Source organism: Mus caroli, chromosome 4, assembly GCF_900094665.2.
Source record: "Mus caroli chromosome 4, CAROLI_EIJ_v1.1, whole genome shotgun sequence".
NCBI classification, from domain to species: domain Eukaryota; kingdom Metazoa; phylum Chordata; class Mammalia; order Rodentia; family Muridae; genus Mus; species Mus caroli.
In genome coordinates this window covers 120,405,162-120,429,987 of record NC_034573.1, presented here as the reverse complement: position 1 = coordinate 120,429,987, position 24,826 = coordinate 120,405,162, and the positions used below count along the sequence as shown (strand labels likewise).

At 47.4% G+C, this 24,826-nt stretch overlaps 1 protein-coding gene, 1 long non-coding RNA gene and 2 other non-coding genes across 23 annotated transcripts in view; all 4 read right to left on the bottom strand.

The window, feature by feature from the left end:
• Nucleotides 1-3,295: 3,295 nt before the first annotated feature.
• Nucleotides 3,296-5,140, bottom strand: LOC110292161. The gene is made up of 5 exons (XR_002377676.1): nucleotides 5,017-5,140; nucleotides 4,494-4,923; nucleotides 4,317-4,389; nucleotides 3,383-3,724; nucleotides 3,296-3,352 (listed from the first exon to the last, which is right to left on the bottom strand). It is a non-coding gene; the product is annotated as an uncharacterized LOC110292161 (long non-coding RNA).
• Nucleotides 5,141-9,121: 3,981 nt separating this feature from the next.
• The window catches only part of Pum1 (pumilio RNA binding family member 1), a 114,813-nt gene continuing 99,108 nt past the window's right edge, over nucleotides 9,122-24,826 (bottom strand). For 8 of the 20 annotated variants that reach the window (XM_021161048.2, XM_029476308.1, XM_021161056.2 and 5 more), the window contains 7 exons: nucleotides 24,588-24,717; nucleotides 22,717-22,851; nucleotides 19,759-19,896; nucleotides 16,747-16,872; nucleotides 16,013-16,134; nucleotides 14,788-14,980; nucleotides 9,129-10,914 (listed from right to left, as the gene is read on the bottom strand). In XM_021161048.2, the coding sequence (XP_021016707.1) occupies nucleotides 10,783-10,914; nucleotides 14,788-14,980; nucleotides 16,013-16,134; nucleotides 16,747-16,872; nucleotides 19,759-19,896; nucleotides 22,717-22,851; nucleotides 24,588-24,717 (976 nt within the window). In that variant the 3' untranslated portion in view covers nucleotides 9,129-10,782. Of the gene's footprint in view, nucleotides 10,915-14,787; nucleotides 14,981-16,012; nucleotides 16,135-16,746; nucleotides 16,873-19,758; nucleotides 19,897-22,716; nucleotides 22,852-24,587; nucleotides 24,718-24,826 lie in introns of all 20 variants that reach the window. The other 12 variants (XM_021161060.2, XM_021161052.2, XM_029476306.1 and 9 more) reach the window with 4 other exon arrangements.
• Nucleotides 13,601-13,683, bottom strand: LOC115030959. The gene has a single exon (XR_003836553.1). It is a non-coding gene; the product is annotated as a small nucleolar RNA SNORD103/SNORD85 (small nucleolar RNA).
• On the bottom strand, nucleotides 22,354-22,436 carry LOC115030958. The gene has a single exon (XR_003836552.1). It is a non-coding gene; the product is annotated as a small nucleolar RNA SNORD103/SNORD85 (small nucleolar RNA).

Sequence of the window (24,826 nt, the reverse complement as noted above, 5' to 3'; positions counted from 1 at the left end):
AGGAACTGGCTTTATCACTAGCATAGTCAGGAGCTGAGGGACTCTAGCTTTGGGTTAAGCAAGTGCTTGGGTTCAAATCCTGGTTCTGACAACCGTGAGCTCTGGTACTTGTTTGTGCAACTTCACCTCTCTGAGCCTATTCCCCCATGTCTGATGGAAATTGAAGACCATATGGGCTTCACTTATTCATTCAACAAGCATATTGAATGCCTTGTGTGTACCAGGTCAGGGGACAGGCTGGGAAGCTTTTGTGAGCTCTTCCTTTTTGTATACTGGGAGTTCAATCAACGTGGTTGGGACTGGTTCTGAGGTGCTCTAAAAGGTTTAGCTGGGCCGGGCGGTGGTGACGCACACCTTTAATCCCACCACTTGGGAGGCAGAGGCAGGCAGATTTCTGAGTCTGGTCTACAAAGTGAGTTTCAGGACAGCCAGGGCTATACAGAGAAACCCGTCTTGAAAAAAGAAAAAAAAGAAAAAAAAGGTTTAGCTGGAATCAAGAAGGAGACCCAAGGAGTTGCGTGTCAACTAGGTGCAAGAAAACCTTGGGGCAGCTGGATCTGACTGACGGGCAAAGTACTGAGCTGCCCATGCTGGGAGGCAAGCAAGACTGAGAGTGTTGTTCAAAGGAGCCTACCAGGTTGCCAGGGAGCACTGCCCAGCCTTGCCTTCCTCATTCTGCAAACCCCCTTCACTGAGATCCCGGCAGGAAGCCTTGTGGGGAATCTTGGGCTAGGAGCGCCACCTGCTGCTTGTTATAGGTATAGTCACAGACTGGGTTGAGATGCACATTTAGTCCCTGGTACATCACAGGTCACCCTGCCTATACCACTCTGTGTGTCCTTATCACACCCCCAGAACACGAATGTCTCCTTCCCTGTGCTACCCTTATCCAGACTCCAGAAACTGCCTTCATCCAGCCGCAGGTCACCGCACAAAGACTTCTTGACTCCAAAGACATAAACAGTCCCTACCACGCCCACCCCAGTCCTTCTGTCTTTCCTGGAACTGGGAAAGTCCAGATTTTCAGTGGACAACTGTAGGGCTCTAGCCAGGCCGCCTGTCCTCTGTCCTTCTCTCTGACAGGACGCCACCCCATTTTTCAGAGCTGAAGAACTGGGCAGCGGTTAAGATGACACACGCTGGAGTCACCCGGGAAGAAGGAATTTCAGTTGAGAAAGTGCCTCCATCAGCTTAGCCCATAGACAGATGGGGGAATTTACTTGATTAATGATTGAGAATGTGGAAGAGCCCAGTCCACTGTAAATGGTGTGATCCCTTTGCAGATGTATAAGAAAGCAGGCTGGGGGTAGAGAGATGGCTCAGTGATTAAGAGCACTGGCTGCTCTTCTAGAAGGCCTGGGTTCAAATCCCAGCACCCACAAAGCAACTCACAACTGCCTTTGAGTCCAGTCCCTGAGGATCGGATGCCCTCTTCTGGCCTCCTTAGGCACAAATGCTGTGCACAAACATACAGGCAGGCATAACACCCTTACACATATAAATAAATAAATAAATAAATAAATAAATAAATAAATAAATAAATAACTATTTAAGTCAGGTGGTAGTGACATGACTTTAATCCCGGCCACTCAAGAGACAGAGGCAGTGGCAGACATACTCCTGATTTATTAAGGTCTGCCTGGTCTGCAGAGTGAGTTCCAGGACAGGTAAGGCTACACAGAGAAACCTTGTCTCAAAAAAATAAAAAAGAAATAAGGAAGGAAGGAAGGAAGGAAGGAAGGAAGGAAGGAAGGAAGGAAGGAAGGAAGGAAGAGGGGGGAGGAAAGGAGGAAGAGAGAGAGAGAAAGGAAGGAGGGAAGGAGGGAGGGAGGGAGGGAGGGAGGGAAGAAAAGCAGGCTGAGCAAACCCTGGGGAACAAGTCTGTAAGCATACATTCTCTTCTTTGGTTCCTGCCTCCAGGTTCCTGCCTTGAGCTCCTGCCCTGACTTCCCTCAGTGACTGAGGGTGACCTGGGAGCTGTAAGACAAAGTTAACCCTTTCCTCCCCACCTTGCTCTTGATCATTTTATCACAGCAGTAGAAAGCAAACTAAGAGTACACACACACACACACACACACACACACACACACATTCCACCCCAACCCCCACCATCTTACCACCGAAGCCCAGTCAGTGGTAACCTCGACCTTGGCCTCTGCTCTTCCCCCAGGATGTGTTGGGAAGTGTTTGGTGAGTGAATTAAAGGGTTACTGAAGGAGCCACAGTCTACGCACCAAGGACATGCTCAGATAGAGCCTAGCACACAGATGATCCCCAGCGGCTGGCTGAGGTGTCTTTCCCCAGTCCTTTGTACCTCTGTAAAACTGTCTTCTAACTACTGGAGCCTCCACCCCCAGCCCCCCCCCCCAAAAAAAAAGGCTGGAGGGAATGTCACCAACACCTCACTCTGTCCCAGGTTGCACCCCAGACTTGACTCAGGAGTGATTATCTCTCCATCTACCTCTCCCAAGGGTTTGGTCAAGCAGATGGGGTCCTCAAAACCCCTGGGGAGTAGGAAAAGCTGAGGTTACAGAGGGCATCTCATCACCATGCCCCCTAGCCAGTCACCCTCATGCTCTCTTTGACTCCTCCCAGATCCAGTGCTGTGAGGACCAAGTGACTAATTCCTCGGAGAGAGCCCAGTCCACAGTGAGGGCCTTGCCTGCTGGCTCTGAGGGCCCCCCACTCTTCAGTTGGAGAACCCCAGGGCTTAGAGGTCAGGAACTTGCTTCTGGCCTCACAGGTTGGAAGTGTGTGGGCCAGGATTTGAACCAGGAATCTTGACCCAGATCTTTAGAAATAAACAAGTTTACATTGTCTAGGTATGAGTATGTGAGGAGGGGACTTGAATGAAGGTAAGGCTTTGCAAGCCAGAAGAAGGCATCAGATCCTCTGGAGGTACAGGTAGCCATCAGATCTGATGTGACTGCAAAGACCCCAAATTCAGGTCCTCTAAAAGCACTGCAAGTTTGCTTAACTACTCAACCGTCTCTGGCCTTAAAAAATTAATTAATTAATTAATTAATTAAAAGTAAAACCAAATAAAGAGAGACGGTGTCACGATGTAACCCAGGCGAGCCTGAAATTCTTTCAGTAGGCCAGGCTGTCCTTGAGCTAACAGAGATCTGCCTGACTCTGCCTCCCGAGTGCTGAGATCAAAGGTGTGCGTCACCATTGTGTAACCTCAGTGCTGGATGGTCACCTTGGGACAGGGGGGTCCTCACAAGCACCTCCTGAAGCCCCTCCCCTCTCCTACTCAAACTTCTCTTTTACCCCAAGAGTCAGGACAGAGGTCAGCATCAAGATTTACTTCTGGGAAAGGCTTGGTGAAACAAGGCTGAGGAGTCAATGACTAAACACACACACACACACACACACACACACACACACACACACAAATGTAGGAACTGAAACAGGATCCTAGGAGGACAGGGAGGAACCAGAATCATCATTGCAGAACTTGGAAAGGCTCAGAGGTCATCCTTTGCCCTCACGTGGTAATCCAGCGTGGGCAGCAGCTGGTAGCCACAGTGCCCAATTGTCCCTCAGGTCCATGGATATGTGGAGGAAAAAGTCGGAGTCTTCGTGTCTGGGATGGCCGTGGATGGACCAGTAGAAGCCCCAAGACTCCAACCGGTTCCTTGGCAGCACAAAGAATCTGGGCCAGAACTGCCAGAGCAGCCTGCAGGCTGCAGGAAGGCACATGAGGGTTTCAGACCTGCAGCTGGGAAGGGGAAGGGAGAGGGTGGGATGGACTCTGGGAAGCCTGAGCTGCCCAGAGCTACCCTGAGGTAGCACAGAACTTTGAAAGGGGGTTGTTTGAGTGAGGGGCCTGAGGCCGCAGCCATACTGTTTCAACAGCCATTCCCATCTGAACAGATCCTTAGACCCAGCCTGGTGCCTGGATGAGGCTTTCCCCCTGGGGAAATCTAGGAGGTCTTCCTAGCAGTGACATCTCCTGGGAGGCTGGGGCAGACAAGTGGCCTGAAGGCGCCTGGAGCATGGCCTGGAGCTTCATCCTGACATTCTGGTAGTGCAGAGGCAGGAGCCCTATCTGAGAATCTTAGATTAAGCATTGTTATTTTTCTTTGAGAGATGGACAGAAATGCCTGTTCTACCCAGAGAGGATCAACAGACCATAGAACAGTCCCATCCGAGCCCAGCATGTGTGACCCACTCTAAAGCAGCTGTATCTTCAAAATGCCCCAGTACAGGTGACTCAGAGAAGCTGCATCCCCTCCGAGTCCGGGGACAGCTACCCTACTGCAGAATGCCCCTCCACTCCGGGTTATTATTTCCACCTTATATTAACTCACACCAGAACGGGCCCCATCTCCTGAAGGTGTGGTGTGGCTGGTCATTGTAACTCCTCTTCAGATGGCAACTGTCCTGTCCAAAGAGGAGAAAGTAGCTTGCCTCGACCTGCCCAGGCTACTTCATCTGTCCAGTTCACACGGAGAAAGGAGAGTCGTAGAAAGTGAGGTCACAGGTACCAAGCCACACAGTCTATAGCTGAGCTGGGGACCGGATGTCTCCTCATCCTGGGGTCCCCTCTCAGGTTATCTGGTAGCTTGTCCACATCTTACCAGCTGCCCCTGATCTGTAAAGTCTTAGGACCTGGTCACCTCTGCCTGAGACACTGGCTGAGGTCACAGAACTAGGAAGGCTGTGGGGAAGGTAGGCCTAACCCAGGCTCACACCTGATCTCTTTCCTGTGTTGGGGACCCAAGGACTTACTGGGGAAGGAAGGAGAGGGCAGGAGGAGGGAGATGGGAAAGGAGAAAGGACTAAGAGGAAGAAGAGAAAAAAGACAGGAAATGAGGGGGCAAGAGAGGGAGGGGAGAAGAAAAAGGGAGAAGGGGAGAGGGAAGGAGGGAAGGGCGTTACCTCAGAGGCTTCTCCCTCCACAGCACACCCAAGCTTCTGGGAATAAATTGCACATTTAAAGTCATTTTCCTGGAAGGAAAAAAAAAGCCAAAAAACCAAAAAACCTAAAAATATACTTTTCTGTCTCACCCCAGCTTGAGACTGGAGCTGAGAGCTGCGGATCCTGACTCCCCCCACCCCGGGCTTCGTGGCTTGACTGTTGTCCATGCTCTCTCAGCACAGCTGCTGTTTGGGATTAGTACATCTTAGGTTTGGGGCGATCCTGTGAAACTGGCATCCAGCCCTGCCACCGTTGACTCCAACCCCCACCCCAGGGTGAGGCAGAAGTCTGCTGTGTAAGGTGACAGGGAAGCAGTAACTTGTAGCTACCCTCAGGTGGGGGCCGTCCTGCTCTGTCACCAGCAGACTTGTGTCCCCCTTGCCTAGATGGGGGTTGGCAGGGGAACCTGGCAACAGGGGACAGGCTTGCGGTTGAGTCCTGGAGCCATCCTGATAGTCAGAATCCAAGTGATGGCACAGAGGAGGATCCTACCACTACCACAGGAGGCTGGCAACTGATTGAGTTACTCTCTGCCTGAAACTAAGCGGCAGGCTGAGATACTTCTCGGGGGCCAGGGAGTGAGCAGCTGGAGTGGGTGGCAACGGGGCTGGGTCTCTGCCAGGTGCGGGGGCAATGAAGCTCGTGGTTACACAAACACTTGGAGGTTTGGGGCTGTGCTGTTTGGGAGCTTGGGTAAGTCCCCTGGGGCCAGGACTCCCCCAAGGGCTACCTTGAAGCTGCGAATGCTCTTCTCAGGCCCCACCAGGTGACAAGTGGGGAAACAGAGGCCCAAAGAAGGCAGAGGCTCCTCACTGGGGTCACATAGAGCAAATCCAAACTGGATCTGAGCCAGATGTGTGAGCTTGGATTCCCACCCCCAGATGGTGAAGGTCTGGCATGCACACTTCCTTCCTGGGGAGGAATGAAGAAGAAACAAACCTCACTCTACTTCCAGATCTTGAAAGGCAGGCCCTGAAGACTCCGGAGTGCCTGGTTTAGGCAGCAGCGCCCTCATGTGACCAGACCTGGTAACTACCAGAAGTCACAAGTTTCTTGCAACTAGATTGGTGAATGTATTTCTGTGCAGCTAGCTGTTTTGGAGGGTTTGTAATTTAATATTTTTTTCATTTTATCTGTGGGCCTTTTGTCTACCTGTCTGTCCTTGCACTACATGTATACGGTGCCTAAAAAGACCAGAAGAGAGCATCATGCTATCTGAATCTGGAGTTAGGGGTGGGTGGTTTTGAGGTGCCACGGGAGTGCTGGGAATTGAACCCTGGTCGTGTGTGTGTGTGTGTGTGTGTGTGTGTGTGTGTGTGTGTATACAAGGGTGTCCCTGGAGTCCAGATGAAGGCTTCAGATCCCATGGAGCTGGAGTCACAGGCAGTTATGAGGCTCTTTATTTGCATGCTGAGGTTAAACTCGGGTCCTCTGCGAGAGTAGTATGTGTGTGTGTATGTTCATGTACATACATGTGGGCACATGTTTGTTCCACAGTGTGCAGGTATCTAAGAGGTCAACTCATGAGAGCCAGTTCTCTTCCTCTCAGCATGTGTGTTCAGGGGATCAAACTCAGTCACCAGGGTTGGTAACAAGCACCTTTACCCCCACTGAGCCCTCTCATAGGCCTCTGCTGCAACTCCGTAAGGTAGGAATCCCTATGCTACACAGGAAATGGCAGGGCGAAATGTAATAAACAGAGCACGGGATCCAGAGTCAGGAGAGTCAGATAAAACCCTGGCTTGGTTTTTAGGGTACACCAAACCTGAGTTTCATCTCTTCTGCAATATGGGCTGAAACATCTGTGGACTCTCTCCTGGTTGGCTCAAGGATGAGGGGTGGACACAGCCTGGGAGCCCAGCTTGCCCCATCAAACAGCCCTGTGGAGGGAGGATATCACGAAGTGTCTCATCTGAATGTAGAACCTCCGCTTATGGATCTGGAGTGGGCCTTCCCATGTCAGCGGAGTTCGTGTCTAGTGAATTGCATTGGGCAGACTTCTTTACTCAAAAAAAACAGGTTTCATCTCCTAGGTTTGTTTTTGTTTAAGACGGGTCTCAGGCTGGGATATGGTTCAGTGTAAAGCACTTACCACCCAAATGTGAGGATAAAGCCCATGTAAAGCCAGATGTACCCACCATATGATGGGAAGAGACAGAATCAGCAAAATAAAACCTGTCTCCAAAAGCCTGTAAGGTAAAGGCGGACAGACAAAGGTCCTCTGGACCGTGCCGTGGAACAAGCAAGCAGCGACAGAATCTCATGCAGTCACTCTGGCTCACTGTGTGGCCAAGATGATCTTGGAATTCCTAAACATCTTGTCTCCCAAGTGTTGGGATTTATAAATATGCACTGGCTCAGTTGACTTTGTTTTTCTACTTCTGAGACACTCGTGTTACTGTAGCTTAAGGCCAGACCCTCCATCCTCCTGCCTTTGCCTCTCTTAGGGTTGAGATGACAGGCTTCTGGGTTCTTAAGATAGTTCCTGTTCTGTGTGTGTAGCCACCAAGAGGGGTGGGGTGGGGGGAAAGAAGAGGCTGTGGATAGTCTTTAACTAGAAGCTATTAAAATGAAGTCTCCAACCGTAAATAGGGAACATGCAAACGTTGCTTGTTACATACTGCATTGGGCACCCCTCAGTTACAAAGTCTCAATCTACACAACTCCTTTTGAAAGTGCTTACTAGTATTCTGGTAGTTTCCCCTTTTACAGAGAATTGGGTCTCAGGGGCAGGTGAGGATTAAAAGCACCATTTAATCCTGGTTCTGCAGACTCCTCACACGCAAGGCTTGAAACTAGAGCCCATCCCCTTTCCAGCAGAGTTTCCACACAGGTGCTTCTCCACTGAAATGCTAACGGAACCAAAATCAAGCAACTACAAGCAAATGCAGAGGGTGGTGAGAGTCCCTGGATGTCCCAAACACGGGCCCCAGCCACTAGCCACCTCCCCTCAGCATAGACCTGCTCTGAGAAGTGCCAACAGGCAAGGCCAGGGCACTGCCCAACTCCCAACTGTTAAAGCAGAATCAGGCCTTCAACTGGAAACCATCACTTCTCTTTTCTATCCAGGAGGGCTCGATGGCATATTATTGACTAGAGGCCCCAACAAGCAGGAGGCCAGGTGAAATTTCAGGTTCTCTGGTCTTTCTGGCTAAACTAACCTTTGTCAATTTTTGCCAAAGGTGACTCTTGACTAAGAGCTGGGTGGACATCCTGAGGACAGGAACTACTGTGAGCCCAGGGGTTCTCAATCTGAGGGTAATCAGAGCAAGCTAGTCACTGAATAGCCTGAATGGGCATTCCCAGGTATGGGAGTTTCAGTCTCAGAAAGAATACTTACTTCCCGATGCCAAAAATGCCAGAAGCCAAAATGAAAACCCTGCAGGATGGTCAGCAGGCCAGGGCGGTCAGCCACGGGCACAGACTTGCAAAGAGGTGCAGGAGACCCACATTGAGAATTTCTGAGCAAGCTGGGTACTTCTTTCCCTCTCTCGATCTTCTAGTTTTCAAGACAAGGGTCTCTATGTAGCCCAGGCTGTCGAAGAACTCGATCTAATAGACCAGGCTGGCCAGGAACTCTAGAGATCTGCCTCCCTCTGCTGGACTTGAAGCCACCACATCAAGCTTGTCTGGCAATTTTCTCTGAACTGAAACAGTCCCTCCCAGGAGGAGAGGTTCATGAGACTCAGGTGGTGAACAAAAGCTCACATTTAGGAAAGCAAAAACTGAAGATTCTCAAGGTTATCTCCCCAGCTTTTATACAAGGCTCGACTGTGGAACTGCTTACCTGTTCTGCAGAGAGCCTCAGGTTACAGCATGGGCCAGGGAAAGAAGACGCTGCCCTGTGATGCAGCTGTGAGTGACCCCTTGTTAGTGACCCAGTAAAAATTCACTCATCTCGTGTGTGTGTGTGTGTGTGTGTGTGTGTGTGTGTGTGTTCATCCTCAGGAAAAGACTATCACTTTGAAATCAGACATGAGGCAAACTGAACTCAACCTCTCAAGACAAATTAGGCTGAGAAGCCATCAGCTTGAAACCCCAGCCCCACTCTACTCCTCCACCCTTCTTCTCCATCTGAGCAGCTGCAGAGGCAGGCTGAAGCAGAGGCAGGCTGGAGCAGGCTGGAGCAGGCTGGAGCAGGCTGGAGCAGGCCTCGCCTGAGCAGGTTTGAGAAGTGAGAGCAGTACAAACAAATTCAGATTCCAAAGTTCTGTATTTTTTTCAAAATAAAGATCACACATTGTTTAGAGACAATCTACACAAGAGTTACAAAAAATAGTTGCCCAGGCATAAGCATACACAGGTTTGTTAATTATACACATATGGTTACAAGTGTGCTTGCAAAAAGTTCATTGGAAATATACACAAGGCTCTGGAAATGTACACCGTGTAGTGTTACAGTCTATATTCAAACGAGGATTGACAGTATGTTACATTCACTTACAAGTAGACAAAATGCAAAATACAGCTCATCTGTACAAAACGGAGGGCGAGTCACTTTACAAGGGGGCGGCGCTGAGCGGGGAGGGGGCAGGCGAAACTTCTGCACGTCCTTTTTGACTGTCACAAAATAAGCGAAACATTACCTTTTTTAGGTTAAAAAAAAAAAAAAAAACAGGAACACTAGTGTGAACTGAATCATCTGAAGTAACATTTAGAAAGGCTCTCACTACCGTCTTGACTAGCTGACAAATAAACCAAGCTATTTTTTTCTTTTTAAACATTAACTAGGCTGTATAAAGAACATTTATTCCTTCAAAAGAAAAAAATTTACTTCTGGTTGAAATTACAATTTACAATATACAACACTATCTGCTACGACCATAAAAGGTGGGATATACAGAGTGCACGGGCTGGCTGATTCTCTTCTTACCAAAAACGTGTTCATGTTGATCAAACTCCTCCACATTTACATTACAGGTATACAAATGTACAATTGTACAATCAAAAGTATGTCCGACTACTAGGGTACATTATAGATACAGATTAGACATCAAAACAGGAAAATACTACAAATCCGTATATATGCAAAGTCTACACAAGTATACACTATGTATCTATAGAAGCCAGACCAGGAGCAGAGCTGGGTAGTCTCTCATGCTAAATAATCAGATCCTGCTTCCCAGTGCTCACACAAGGCCACCACAGGCAGCAAGTGGCCATGCCCACTGGCCTTGGGCCTCTGGGGTTCCCGCTCCTCCTGGATCTGCAGCTACCACCTCCCTCAGCACGAGGTCATCTCCAAAAACAGAGCGTCATAAACTCCATATCACAGGCTGATGCTTTAGCAACTCTGAAACGTTCCCATTTCATATATGTATATATGTATATATATATATATATTTTATAAACAGTGTTAAATGCCAGTTTGAGATCATTTAACTAAAATTCAAATTTCTCAGGTTTTTTTTTTAATAATAAAATGAGGAGGTGGGGAAGAGCTATTTGCAAAACTTGCCACAAGGCAAATGAGTTAAAAACCTTTTTTTGTCTTTTTTTTAAAACTTTTTTTGTTAAACCAACCACCCTGAAAGTGTCCACATGTGGAATATAGATACAACATTGAACAAAGCATGTGGCCTCCCATGTACACTGATTACCTATGTACAAGTTCCTATACACCAGTAAACAGCAGGGCAATTAGTCAATTAAAAAAAATAATTAGTACATGTTATGTGTAATAAAATGAAATTTACAAAGGCCTTTCCACAAGTGGATCTGATTCCATTTTTGGAGGAGGGAGCAATCCCGGAGCAACCGTTGCCCACTTCCGACTCTGAGCTGGGCACCTCTGGTTGCTGGTTGGATCTGCCAGGGTCAGTGAGGTCAGCGGGACAGGGATGTGGGTGCACTGTTCAGATGATACCATTAGGGGGACCACAAATGGGCCCCAAGTCCACGCCATTCTTCATGTAGTACTTCTCGAGCTTGGCCAGGATGTGCTTGCCATAGGTGTACTTTCGAAGAGTCGCAATGTGTGGCCGGATCTGGAGAGGACAGTGTGGGTGTTACTCTTGGCTGGAGAGGCCTGAGGCATCTCCAGACCCTTCCCAGACAGACACAGAATATACAGTGTACATATATAGTGCTTCATCCCGCAAAGGTACTTCTGTCCTCTTATTGCTAGCAAGCCACGAGGTAAAGACGGGAGCTCTTGCCCTAAGCACTGACAAAGGACAGAGAACCATGACAGAATAGCCTATGCCAGCCAGCTGCACATAGAAAACCAGGTTGTCCTGACAGTTGGGGCTTCCTTTGGGGAACCAGCTGTCTGAACTCACCACCAGATCCCTGTCTCACCAGGGCACAGGATTTCTTCCAGTTAACAGTGACCAATTGCACTGGCTACTTTTTACATCAACTTTACAAGTTAGACTCATTATGGTAGAGGAAACCTCAATTGAGAAAATGCCCCCACCTGATTGGGCTGTGTGTGGACAAGCCTGTGACGCATTTTCTTGTTTGATGTTTGATGTGAGTGGTACCACCATGTGCGGGTGGTTCTGGGTGCTCTAAGAAAGCAGGCTGAGCAAATTACTGGGACCAAGCCAAGAAGAGCAGTCCCCGTGACTTCTGAATCAGCCAATGCCAGCAGCTTCCTGCCCTGACTGCCTTGCATGATGGAAAAACTGTAAGATGAAACAAATCCCTTCCTCCTCAGCTGCTTTTGGTGTTGTTCACAACAGCAACAGAAACTCTAAGACATAACTTGGTACCAGGTCAGGAGTGCTGGGAGTGCTAAGGAGGACTGTGGTAGCACCTGAAGTTTGGGCTGGAAAAGCCACCGTATTCTCAGAGCTTAGTGGGCTTCCATGGGAGCTTGAAGATAATGTTGCTAGCAGTGCAGACAAAAAAAGCACTGTTTGTCTGAGAGAAGCAAAGGCTCTATTGGGGGCCATTTAAGTGATATTTTGTATTAACCGCTGAAGTGAAACCTTTGCTTTGCTGGTACAATTAATACTGGTCAGCTGGGGCTGTGATTAAGAAGAGATCAGCAGCCGGGCGGTGGTGGTGCACACCTTTAATCCCAGCACTCAGGAGGCAAAGGCAGGCGGATTTCTGAGTTCGAGGCCAGCCTGGTCTACAGAGTGAGTTCCAGGACAGCCAGGGCTACACAGAGAAACACTCTCGAAACCCACCCACCCCACCCCCCCAAAAAGAAGAGATCCTCATCAGTGAAGCAAATCTTCCGAGAGCATTTCCTCGGGGTCAGTACACAGACGCTGTAGCCCAGAAGGAGTCAAGGGGCTCGTCGTGCTGGACAAACCTTGGTAGCGTGTAAGACTCTCTTGCCTATTAAGAGGTCATGGAACGACTCTGGAGCTTGGCACTGTGAGAGGATAGGAGGGGCCGCTGATGGGGTGCAGCCTCAGTGGGTAGAAGACCTAAGATGCAATGAGGCATGAGAAGCCTCAAGAAGTTGAAGCTTGGTAATAATATGGCAGGGTCAGAATCCCTGAAGAATACTCAGGAGAGGTTACTCAGGTAAAGGTGGAGACCAATACAGTCTTTAATGCTGCTTCAAGGATATTGGCAAGAATATTTACACTGGACTAGCACAAGGCCCAAGATGAATACAGTTGAGGCATATATTGTAGTCCTTGTATCTTGGTCATCCTGATAAACCCCATGCACAGGTGAGACAGGACCTCACTTGGAGCTCAGAGACAGCTACAGTGCTGACTTCCTTCTGCTCAGATAATAATCTTTCCACCCAGGAAACAGAAGATGGGGTAAGGGATGTTTTAACTGTTCCCAACCCCAAATCATAAAAATCTCAAAGGAGAGGGGTGAAGCCTACAAGGTCAGCAGTTAATCTGCTCAACTGCAAGCTCAGAGCAAGGAAAGGGCCAAGGAGCTCTAGAAATTGCTACGAACCCACACAGACCACAGGCTAGGAAATAGTACACCTCTATCTGGGTATCTACAGGGACAGTGGATGACAACAAATTGTTCTACGTAGCAATCTACATACCTTCCCAAGTTTGCCTATCCAAAGGACCTGCATCCCCAGGTATAGTAAGAACCCAGTATTCAAGAAGGGCTTCTCAAAGACTCAAGTGTCCTTGTTTGTACCACGTCCCCACCTCAAACACCCCTATATGAGTGTAATCTGGCTTTCACCATTCTGAACCTTCACACAGCCCTACCACACTCCCCCCACACGACCTAACTGTATGCAGACAGATCCTGGCCTCTTGATTCCAGCTTCTACTGACCACTTCTCTTCAGTCTGAAAAACACTACCAGCTATTAGCTCAGCTGCTTCCGTAACTTCCCCTGAAGCAGTGGTGGTGCATGAGCAAGACAATTATTTAGAGCATAGTCCTGGGTCTGAATGATTGTTCCGTGGGTAAAGTCACTTGCCACTAAGCCTGACAACCTCCAGGTCCCATTCTCAGAGCTCACAGGGTAGAAGAAGTAAGCTGTCCTCTGGCCTTCATATGCATGCTGAAGCACACATATAGTGTCTCCTCTCTGATCCCCAGGTCTTCATCACTGTGCACCTACTTCCAGCTCCTACATATACCAGCCTCGCCTTACAGCACCTTCACACACCAACAAGGTGTGAGACTCAGCCTCAAGTGCTCCAGGCTCCACCAGCCTTCAACTGCCACCATCTGCAACTGGCTGGTAGTGGAATTGGTCTGAATCAGAGCTGGTGGGATCCTGTCTGGCTCAGAACGAGTCCATAACAAAGATTCTCATTATCGAACTTTGTCCTCAGTGAGGGCAAGTGGGTCATCACCGCCAGACAATAGCAACCCCTCCGCTGAGAAGGCTGAGGGAGCTCAGAGCACCAAGGTGAGGAGTGCTGGGCAGAGGCCTTGGAGCTACCTGGGACAAATAGCTGTGGTGTGTGTGCCTTCCCTACCTGTGGACCTCTTGGGTGACTCTACCACCAACTCCCACTCACAGCCTGGGTCCCTGCTCCCTTTCTCCTGTCTAACTCTCCCCAGCCTTGATTCTGCAGCGGAGGCAGTGAGGGTCTCCCACACGGCTAGCACTGTTTCCCACTGCTCCTGTACACCACAATGTGGGCCTGTGGCAGGGACCAGGCCTTAGTCATGTCCATGCTGCCCACCGCCTACACACAGCAAGCAGGCTTCAGCATTGTGACCAGTGAACAAGAGGAAGAATGAAGGAAGACGGCATGGGCTGAATCACACACAGCTCAGGTTTGCTGGAATATCTGGTACCACTTATGGGGAATAAGCAGATTTACCTCCCTGCAAAGGCACAGCAGGAAAGTGTAACGGAATGGGTGGACTGATGAGCTGACCTCAGAGACCAGAGAGGGATTTACCTTACAAACAAGTGCAGCACATGCCTGCAATTCCAGCCCTTAGAGAGCTAAGGCACAGAGAGCCTGATTTTAAGGCCAGCAACAAAGTAACCCCTCCAAACAAACACAGGCGGATGTGGCTTAGTGGCAGACTGCTAGCCTAGCATGCACCAGGCCCACCCCAGAACATCTGAACACAGGACATAAGCTTCTTAAGGACCAACAACGTTCAGTGGTTAAAGGGCACCTGCCATCAAACCTAACCACCTCAGTGCGATGGAGACATGCACCCTGACATCCACACTCAACAAAATGTTAAAAAACATATAGCACACAGGTATGTTTTCAGACAAAACACCCATACCCATAAGAGAAAAGAAAAATGAAGAAAATTAAAGTTAAAAAGGAAAAGAAGAAAATCCCAGAAATAAGACTCCCACAGTGGTAAGGGTAGGAAGGGGAAGCACAGACCACAGTGACTCCACACAGAACAAGCCTGGCACAAAAACACAAACAAGCCCAATCGGTGTCTGCTGCCCTCTGCACACTCTGGGCTGGTACCCAACTTGCTTACCTTGTGCATGACAATCTTCCGCTGACCCGGCTCAGCCACATCGATCATCTTCTGGACCACATAGTTAGCATACTGATCCTTCATCATGGTGTATAAGGCACTGTGGGGACCGTCGTTCATGGTGCATACCTCATCAATGAGCACAGCACGCTCTGTACGTGAGGCGTGAGTAACACACTTCTCCACAACATTGCTGCCATGAGACAAATGGAGAAAAACAATCAGAAAACATCCCCTCTTAGGCTACATCTGTCAGGATGGACATTGAGGGGAGATGGCACACATGGGAAGGGAACTCATTTCCCCAGGGTCTGGCTCTGTAAAATTCATGTTTTGATCAGAAACACTGGGGTACCGAGCAGTGAGCCATCTGAGCCCCAGTGCTCCAGGAGAGAGGCCCTGGCCTGCTGACACGAGAAGTAATGAGCTTGAGAAGCCAACAGACTGACACACAAGGCTCACCACAGAGCTTTCTATTGCAATCACTATTTCAACACGAATCAAGACTTAGGACGATGTCCTTGCATTGGTGAGCTCAGGCTGGGCTTGTCACACAGCTTCTGTGCAGGACACAAACACTGGGAAATAAATGGCAGTAGTCCAGGATCAGTGAAGGAATTTCATGTTGGCCCATCGAGGGCCCTGTGCTGTGTCAGCACATGTGAGCACCTTGCACAGCTCATCTAGGAGAGCAGTAAAGAAAGAAGAGCTTCCATAAAGGCATGGTTTGCTAATAGTAAACGCCTCACTGCTGCACTGATGGCTAGTCCCTGTCCTGATTGCCTGCCTTCATTAGATGACATGTACCTTCACCGCAGTCCCACGGGCACAGAGCTGTGCAAGTCAACAACAGCGTGTGCTTATGTGGGCCACTGTCATTGAGCCCAATACCCAATACCTAGAATAAGTACCGAGCTGGTGGGGACTGGGGCAAAGGAGAGTGTTGGGTCCCAAATCCTCAAGAAGAAAAGACTAAAAAAAAGCCACACCTACCTAAAGCAGACCGTAACCTCAAAAAACATAACTTGTAAGATAGAAAAAGAGAACCCACTCCCCCAGATTGTCCTCTAGCTTCCATACATAGACCTGGTGCGGTGCACACGTACACACGTACACACACACACACACACACACACACACACACACACACACACACAAGTGTAAGAACTTAGGGAACGACCCTAAAGCTGGAGAGCTGCCGATCCTTGCTCCCCAGAGCACATACCTTGCAAACTTGTGCTGACTCAATACAAGTACATTGCCTCGGATCTCTGCTACAATTTTGCTTTTATCCTCAGGACGACCATGCTCCAGTACATGTTGGATTACATAATTTCCATACTGATCCTATTTGAGAAGCAAAAAACAAAACAGGAAAAAAACAAAAACAAAGAAAATATACATTAAAAAACAGTTCTGTGGATTCCTAGTCCTCCATCTAATCACTGTTTATCACTTGTGAGGCAGAGGGCGGGGTAATGACATAACAACTCTGAAGTGCATCTGAATGGGAAGGGACCTGAAAGCAATTTGTAAATAGATCGGTAGTAACAATTTTTCTCTCTTATTACAAAACAAGAACACACTGTGACATGACAGCAGACTATTTTTCTTTATATATTTATGGACCTACTCTCTAGCTGGGCTTTTCACAAATTACTAACTACAAAAAAGTAGATCTATAATTATTTTAGAATTGGGAAGGATTGTTTGGGGAGTAGAGAAATGTTTTCCTCTAATAGAAAGTGCAAAGGTTCTTCATTACTGTATTTATTAGTAGAAGAGGCAAATGCCAAAGAAGAATCAACCACCCGCACATTTGGTTTGTGTGCCAATGGAGTGAAGACCTTCAACCAACTCAAAGGGCACGGCTTCTAATTACTGTCTATATTATTGGAACACACAAAGATCTGAAGGGCTCTGACGGCATGCTAAGTCCTCTCCTGGCAAGCACAGTACCTGCACAAGCTGCTCGGTGTGCTGGTGAAGCTCCTCCAGGATGGGGAGGGTCTGCTCAGGGAGACAGTGCTCTAGGATCCTCTGGATCACCCTACAGCCGTACGGGTGCGTAGACAAAGCAAACACCTGAAGCAAACAGATCCGAGACAATCACTTCAGTGAGGTCACAGCATTACCCCACCCCTCCTGCTTCACAGACAAACTTAACCCACTTATGTTGTTTAGAAATTCGTGTAAGTGTCTAAAGTAGCTGAAACCAACTTTTCCAAGAAGTCTAAATTGAAATGGAAACGAGTCAAAGTGATGCAAACTCCTTAGGAGGCAGAGGCAGGTAGACCTCTGAGGTCCACAACAGCCTGTTCTAGAGTTCCAGGACAGTCAGAGTTACAGAGATAAAATTCTGTCTCAAAAAAACAAAACAAAAAAAAAAAAAATCGAAAGTGTCAAGCAATTGCCTTTCCAAAAGATAGGATGAAAAACAGGAGGGGGAGAAACTGGACATGTGGCTAGCACCTTTAATCTCAGCACTCTAGTGGGAGATGGGGATCTGCTCCAGGCAGCCAGGGTAGCAAAACGAAACAAACAGGTTCCAGCAGGAGCTCACTGGTGCAGTGCTCGTTCCCTGTGCAGGCACACCACAAAGCAGCCCAGATATCAGGAGTGATGATTAAGTCTAAATGCTTCCATATAAACAGACAGCTGCACAAAAGGCTGGCTGGAGTGCTGTTAGGTTCAGAGCAATAAGAAAGTACATGAGCATTTAACTGTCCTCTTTGACTTGACTTTTGTGGTACTGGGGATTGAACCAGGGGTTCTTTCTTATACTAGGCAAATACCCCACCACTGAGTCGCAAACCGAGCCTACATCCCCAGGGTCCTGATTCCAGCTTTTCCTAGAAAGTACAAATGTGAACACAAGAGTTAATGTCTTTAATCCCAGAATGCAGAAAACCAGGATAGGAGTATCATGAGGTTCAATCGAAACACCAAAGTGGTGGTGGAGGTAGTGGATGATGGTGATTCCCACAAGCAGCAGTGGCAGCACTGCACTGAAAAGACCTCCCTCGGATGTCAGTGGATCAAACACTCTCATCTCGCTAGCTGCATGGCCCTACAGTTGCTATCTGCTATCTGCAGTCAGCACTGCAAAGACACTGCCTGCTCATGGTCTACAACAGCTTGTAGTGGGCGGGTCGGTCTAATGCAGCTTGTATTTTAATGCTAACACTGGGTCCTCTGATATTGCTGACCCCAATGAGAAGATGCTCACACTTCCTCAAGCCATGCCATGTGACCTTTCTCCCCAATGTAACTGGTCAATAAAAGGCCAGAGCCAGTGATTGGGCAGTGGAGGGAGTGGCACTGGAGGTTTGGGGGGGGGGGGGGGGGGGGGGGGGGGGGGGGGGGGGAGGGACCGGGAGGAGGAAGCTGCCACAGACCAGAACCACGTGGCAGGGAGAAACAGTTAAGTAGCAAGGGGCTTGATAGCTGGGGAATAAGTTGGAATAGCCCTAGATTTGCACAATTTAGGCATTTAGCTTATCAATAACCTATCTGGATTGCACGTCTTTTATATGGACCTATTAGGAACATAAAAATTCCAACACCAGCAGTTAATTTCACTCGGCACCATAGTTTCCAAAACCCACTTCTAAGACTAGGGCTGTCTCCAGACCTCCCTGGCTAGAATGTCTACCCAGCATGCTGCTGGCACCTAGACAATGGCTCACAGACATCTACACTGCATCTTTATTGTTTTTTTTTTTTAATTTTTTTTTACCTCAGTGTGCCTACTGCTAATCAAAACATGCTAAATAGGTCTTTCACCAGAATATTAGCCAAGTGCTAGATCAAAGAAATACAAATAATGAAATCTAAGATGATTGATATCATTGATTTCCAAAGTGGCTGAAGCACACCATAGTGCAGCTGCAGGCCAAGGGCTCCTCACCACTCCCTCAAAAACAGCACAGCAACCATTTTTCTCCTTGGTTTTATTATCCATACATACTGTTATTAATCTAATGTTTTTATAGATTAAATTATATGCATTTCATTATTTTTTTATAGATTGTATTTATGTATGTGTGTCCACCAAAGCCAGAAAGAGGTGTCTAATCCCCTTGAGCTAGTTACAGATAGTTGAGTGGTCATGTGGGTACTGGGAACCAAACCCATGTCCCCTGCAAGAATAACAAATGATCTTAACCAATGAGCCATCTCTCCAGCTCCAATATGTGTCTCCTTCCCCACAACTGATCCAAAACTCCCAGTAGCCCCTGGGTTCTTTGTCGTCTTAAGTGTGTGGTAAGTGAGCAAGACTCCTGTCCTAAAAGAACTCTAAACCATTTAAGCACTTCTTTGAGAAATATTTCCTCCTTAAAAAAGAAAAAGTCTTGATTCAAATGCCCAAAAAGGAAGTTTGCTTAATGCCCTATCCCATTAACTACAGCAAGGTGGGAAAGTTTGGGGTTTTTTTTTGTTTTTTGGGTTTTTTTTTTTTTTTGGCCAAAAAACCTAATAATTATATCCAATTTAGAGCCACTCAGAAAATTAATGGCATAATAAATTGACAACTTTAGCCCAGTCATGTCCATACCCACTTGAACGGCTGGAATACTCCAAATTGGGAGCCTAGCCTGGGCTACATGGTAAGATTACATTTCAACAACAAATCAGTGATGGGGCCTGGAGGTGAGCGTTCTGCACATTTCAGATCATCAAGCTCCATACACCCTCAGCTGTAAGCAAAGGTACTTGGTTATTTTAAAGATGCATTCAATCATGATCTATAAAATTCTATCATAATTTTTTACATAACAAAAGATTTCAAAAATCAGGAAAATAACTAGCCATGGGAAAAATAATCCTTCCGATATTAATTCATCTTAGCAGTTCTGCTGCCAATGGCAGATCCCCCCAGGGTAAAGGGAAGAGACCTGGTCACACATTCAGGTTGAAACCACTGCACATGACTGCTTCTGACTGACAACATGACCCTAAGTGACTTACCTGCCCCTTGAATGCATCGATGATAAACTGCAAAGACTGGGGCTGTACACACTCAATGCACTTCTGAACCACATGGTTGCCGTTCTGGTCTTTCACACACTTCAGGACATGGCCATCTAGCTCCCGCACCATCTCGTTCTATTGGAGACAAAGATGAGAAGGCACCACCAGAATCACAGCCAGCAATCATCCAGATAGCCCCCACTTCCTAACAAGCAGTAAGCACTGCACAGATCCGTGACAATCAAAGTCAACTATAGCCAAGCAGCAACACAGCAAGTGAGTGAAAGCAGATGGGACATAAAACGGTATCAAACTTGCCGAGGCACTAAAAAGCATGACATCAGTAGGGTGTAGTGGAAGACACCTCTAACTCCAGGTCTTAGGAGCTGAGGCAGGATTGGAGTTGCTACACAGCAACTTCTAGGCCAGCCTACACTATAACTATCAAAACCTATCTTAAAAAATGTGCCGGGATTGGATGGTACAACCTGTACTTTAAGTTCTGATGGGACGGCAATGGGATCAAGAGCTCAAGACCAGTTTTATCTACAAAGTAAGTTCAAGGCCGACCCAAGCTACACGAGACTTCTAAAAACCACCAAAGTCATCTTCAAATAGAAAAAGGTGAGCAGGATTGCAAAGCTTATACAATTCAGCACACTTATATCCTGACAACCGTGTAAGTGTCTATCATTAATAAGAGTGCTGACTCTAGATTTTACCCAGGTGAGAAAGATCCAAGAGCTGGGTGTGCTTTAGCTCCCTCCTAACAGATCACATAGGAAGCATGGGAGCAGACAAATTACAAAATCTGTTCAAAAAGACCTGGACTGCCAAGCCTCAAACACAAGCAATGGGGCGCCATGATGCAGCCTGTGTTTGCGAGAAAACCACCTGTCAATTATATAATTCCCTTCAGTCCTTCCAGCCACAGAAAAACAAACTGACAAGTGAAGTTACACATTTAAAGCATATAAGCTGCCAAGTATAGTGGTTTAGCCATGTAATTCTAGCGCTTGAGAGGCAAAGGCAGGAGGACTGCCTCAAATTCAAGGCCAGCTGGGGACATACACAAGTCCCAGGCTTGCCAGGGCATAAAATCTACGGACAGCCATTGGTGGTGACACTCCTAGGAAGACTGTCAGAGAACCCAAGAGGTTTAAGGTTAAGCTAGACATGCCAAGAACACGTCTCAAAGGGCTCCTACCTCTGGTAGAGTCAAGGGACATGGGGACAGACACAAAGCAATAGAAAACAAATATCAGAGCAGTCACACGATAGCTCACAATTTAATTAAAGTCAGCAGGAATGGTTTTCTCAGTTCATTAATGGTGTCCAAACAGTGAATAAAGACAGCAGATAGACATAGAGTTCAGCAACAATGGATGTTTGGTGTATGCTGGAACCAACTGAGATTTTTGACTGGAGCCTTTTTCATGGGCACTACCTGCCTCACGTCACCTATATGGAAATGCAGGACCTGGCTGGCTGGGCGTCTGCTGATTCTATCTGTACTTGTCTGTATTTCTGCTAGAATGACACAGCCACTTTAGTAACATGGCACCACTTATGAACTGTGACTAGATCCCTGAGATACTAACTGCAGAGTAAATGAGCCATCCTCTAATGGAAGACATTCATGACCACAATGGCTTAGTCCAAAGGAGCATGTACTAACCCAACACCAAAGAAGAGCCTTATTTTTGGCCAGGGATACATACTCACAGAACCAATAAAACTTGACTACTAAAATAAAGCACAGTCCACAGCAGAAAAGTAGTCCAAGGCACCACAGAGAAACAGGGCTATTAAAAGGACAAATGTAAGAACTCTGCCTGGTGGCACAAGCCCGTGACCCCAGCTCCTCAGAGGAGGCCAAGCTAGGCAGAAGTCTTTCAAGGCCAGTGGTGGGCAGTTATCCAACCTGTATAAAGGCCTTGCTTCAACCCCAGCACTGCCACAAAAGTGGGAAGAGGAAGAATCAGAGAAAAGGACAGAGAGGAAAAGAAGAGCTTCTGGGAAAGGCATGCAAAGGGGGAAAGCTGGCAAAACGGCTACTCAGTGAGATGGGGAAGACACCATGGGTTAAGGGTGCTTTTGGTAAATGGCTATCATGATAGAAAAGAAAGAAGCTTCCATGTGGAGAAAAAAAAGCAACAGAATTAAAGAAGATTCACTGAGTCACAAAACCCTGAGGTTATTAAAACTCATAATGCCCGAGTAAATGACAGATGGCAATGAACAACTAATGTTAGCCTCAGGTCTGCCTGTGACTACAAATTGCACCTTTCTTGGAGAGTGGGGGCAGGGTCTGGCTTTCTATGAGCGGCTTCAAACTTGGGGCAATTTTCCTGCATTTGGCTCCCAATGTGCCTGATTTTTACTGTGTACATCCACACTCAGCCAGATGGTGCTTTCTTATCTGGACTGCACATCTGGCCCAGAGGTCTGTCTCCAACCACACTCACCTTCACACACCAACAAGGTGTGAGACTCAGCCTCAAGTGCTCCAGGCTCCATCAGCCTTCAACTGCCACCATCTGCAACTGGCTGGTAGTGAAATTGGTCTGAATCAGAGCTGGTGGGATCCTGTCTGGCTCAGAACGAGTCCATAACAAAGATTCTCATTATCGAACTTTGTCCTCAGTGAGGGCAAGTGGGTCATCACCGCCAGACAATAGCAACCCCTCCGCTGAGAAGGCTGAGGGAGCTCAGATTTACCTCCCTGTAAAACTAGCTACTCAGGCTACACTGGAACCAAAGAGATGAGGCTGCAAACTATCTGACCATTAGAATCTTGTAAACTAACTGGGCAATTCCTGCTTGTTCTGCCGATGGCAAGCCATGGACACAGCCATAAACCAGAAAAGAACCTCCATACTGACAGTCTTCACAGTTCACTGCAAGAATCACAGAGAAACACCACACCAAGAGAAAAGTGAAAAGGAAACTTACAATTACCTGCTGGTCTGAGGGAATAAACTCCAAAGCTTTCTGGATGACTCGGCAGCCGTACATCTGCAGTGCCAATGATAGGACATGGCCTCGAATCCGTTCAGCCAGAGCCAGTTTCTGTTCATGACTGCCAAACTAGACACGATGTATGAGAGACACTATTACTTGAGTAAAAGAGAAAGACCAGAGAAAACAAACCTTAACCTGTGTTGTGCCAAGCCTCTGCCTCTTGCTGTCCTTCTGCCTACAATCAACCCTACCCTAAAGAACCCTGAAGAATTAAAGCATTAACATTCATTTCTGAAGGCGGGGAGCCAGACAGCTGCTACTCCAAGCCAGCAGCAGGGATGGGACGTCCTGAAGGTTCCATACACCTAAGAGTGATGTGGTTAATTGTGTTGCATGGGCAGACACGTGCAAGGTCTGTGGTTGGCAAGCCTTTCACCCAAGTCGCTGTGCCAAGTGTGACGTAAAGTATAGCCAACACTTTCATGGATTAGTGTCTTTCAAGGACTGCTGATAGTAACGGGAAGCCTTTGAAAAGAGAAGCCAAGGAACCCGAAATGTGACAAAGTTCACCTGAAAGCTGTTTTCCAACTTTGGCTTTTTGTAGTCATTTGAATACAAAATCACAGACTGCCCAAGCCTATATATTCCACCCATGGGTCTAGAGAAGTTCTCTGGCTTGCTCTAAATCACAAGACTACACACATGCCACACTTGTTCTGACACCCAGCCGTATAGCACCCTAAGTCAGTTACATAATGGCAGTGAAGAAAGATCGAGAATCAGAGAGGCACAGCTGCCTGTTTCTTAGTACAGCTGAGGACTGAGCATCTGAGTGTCTGCGAGGAAGTGGACAGGTAAAGTCTAAGAAAACCACTTTTAAATCTTCATACAAATAAGAGGCCATGAGAAATTTGCAGATGTTGGCAGATAAGCTCAGAGTTCCAGCAACTGTTCCCAGACCCACTCCTTTCTCTCAATGTTTCGGTGTCACTCAACAGCTTGAAGCTGCTAACAATAATAAGCAATGTCAATAGCATTATTATAAATATTAATAAGAATTTTTAAAGTTCCCAAGTCTCTGAAATTTGAACTTATTAGAGGGAGCAGACAATATTCATCACTAATTTACTTCCAAAGACATAATCAAGTTAATGGGCAAAAGAAGGTGGCAAGGCCAAAAGATATCCACACCCAGCTTCAGCTTTTCACTGTGGCCTGAGGCTGGGTATGGAGCCAACTCCTCAGGCATCTTTCATTGTTTTTCACTTTCACACTGTTGCTATAGTGCTGCTAAACTACCTGTGACCGTCTGTACCACTGAGGCAGAGGCTGCAGAGTGAGGCTCAGCACTTAGGGCGAGTGAGCATCACTCTTCCAAAGGACCCAAGTCTGATTCCCAGCACCCGGCACGTAGCTCACAACCACTTGGTTCCAGCTTCAAGGGATCTTATGGCCTCCTCAGGCAACTCTCCAACCCCCATATATTAACATTTTTTTTTTTTTAAAGAAAACAATCTCTTTTAACGCACCCAGGCAGGGTGGTGTATGCCTTTAATCCCAGCACTTGGAAGACAGAGGCAGACGCAGGTGGATCTCTGTGAGTTCAAGCCCAGTCTGGTCTATATTCTGTGCTGGGTCTCTTGTAGAGGCAGTTATCACACCATACTCCCAGAACATCTAACACATCGAGGAGGACAATGGTGACCGATAAAGAACTGGAGAAATACTGAACACTTCTCTTCCAGAAGACCCTAGCACTTCATTTTAAAGGCTGGAATGAGCTGTTGTGCTTCAAAAAGCCAACAAAAATCAAATGCTCTGAAGATTCTCAAAGTCAAAGTGCAGAATAAAAGAAGACATACTTCAAAAAACTTCTGAATGACGTAATTTCCAAACACATCCACCATAAGTTGGTACGCAGCCTGGAGGATTTCATTGAAGACAAGCTGGCGCTCAGCTGCTGTGGCACGCTCTAGTTTCAGCTGAATGAATCTGAAGAACAGAGTGAAGGGGCAATGAAACCACACACAGAGAAGACTTGCAAAGACCTGAGGACGTCATTTGACAGAGAAGTTCTGCAACACTCAGCCTATGGGCCCAA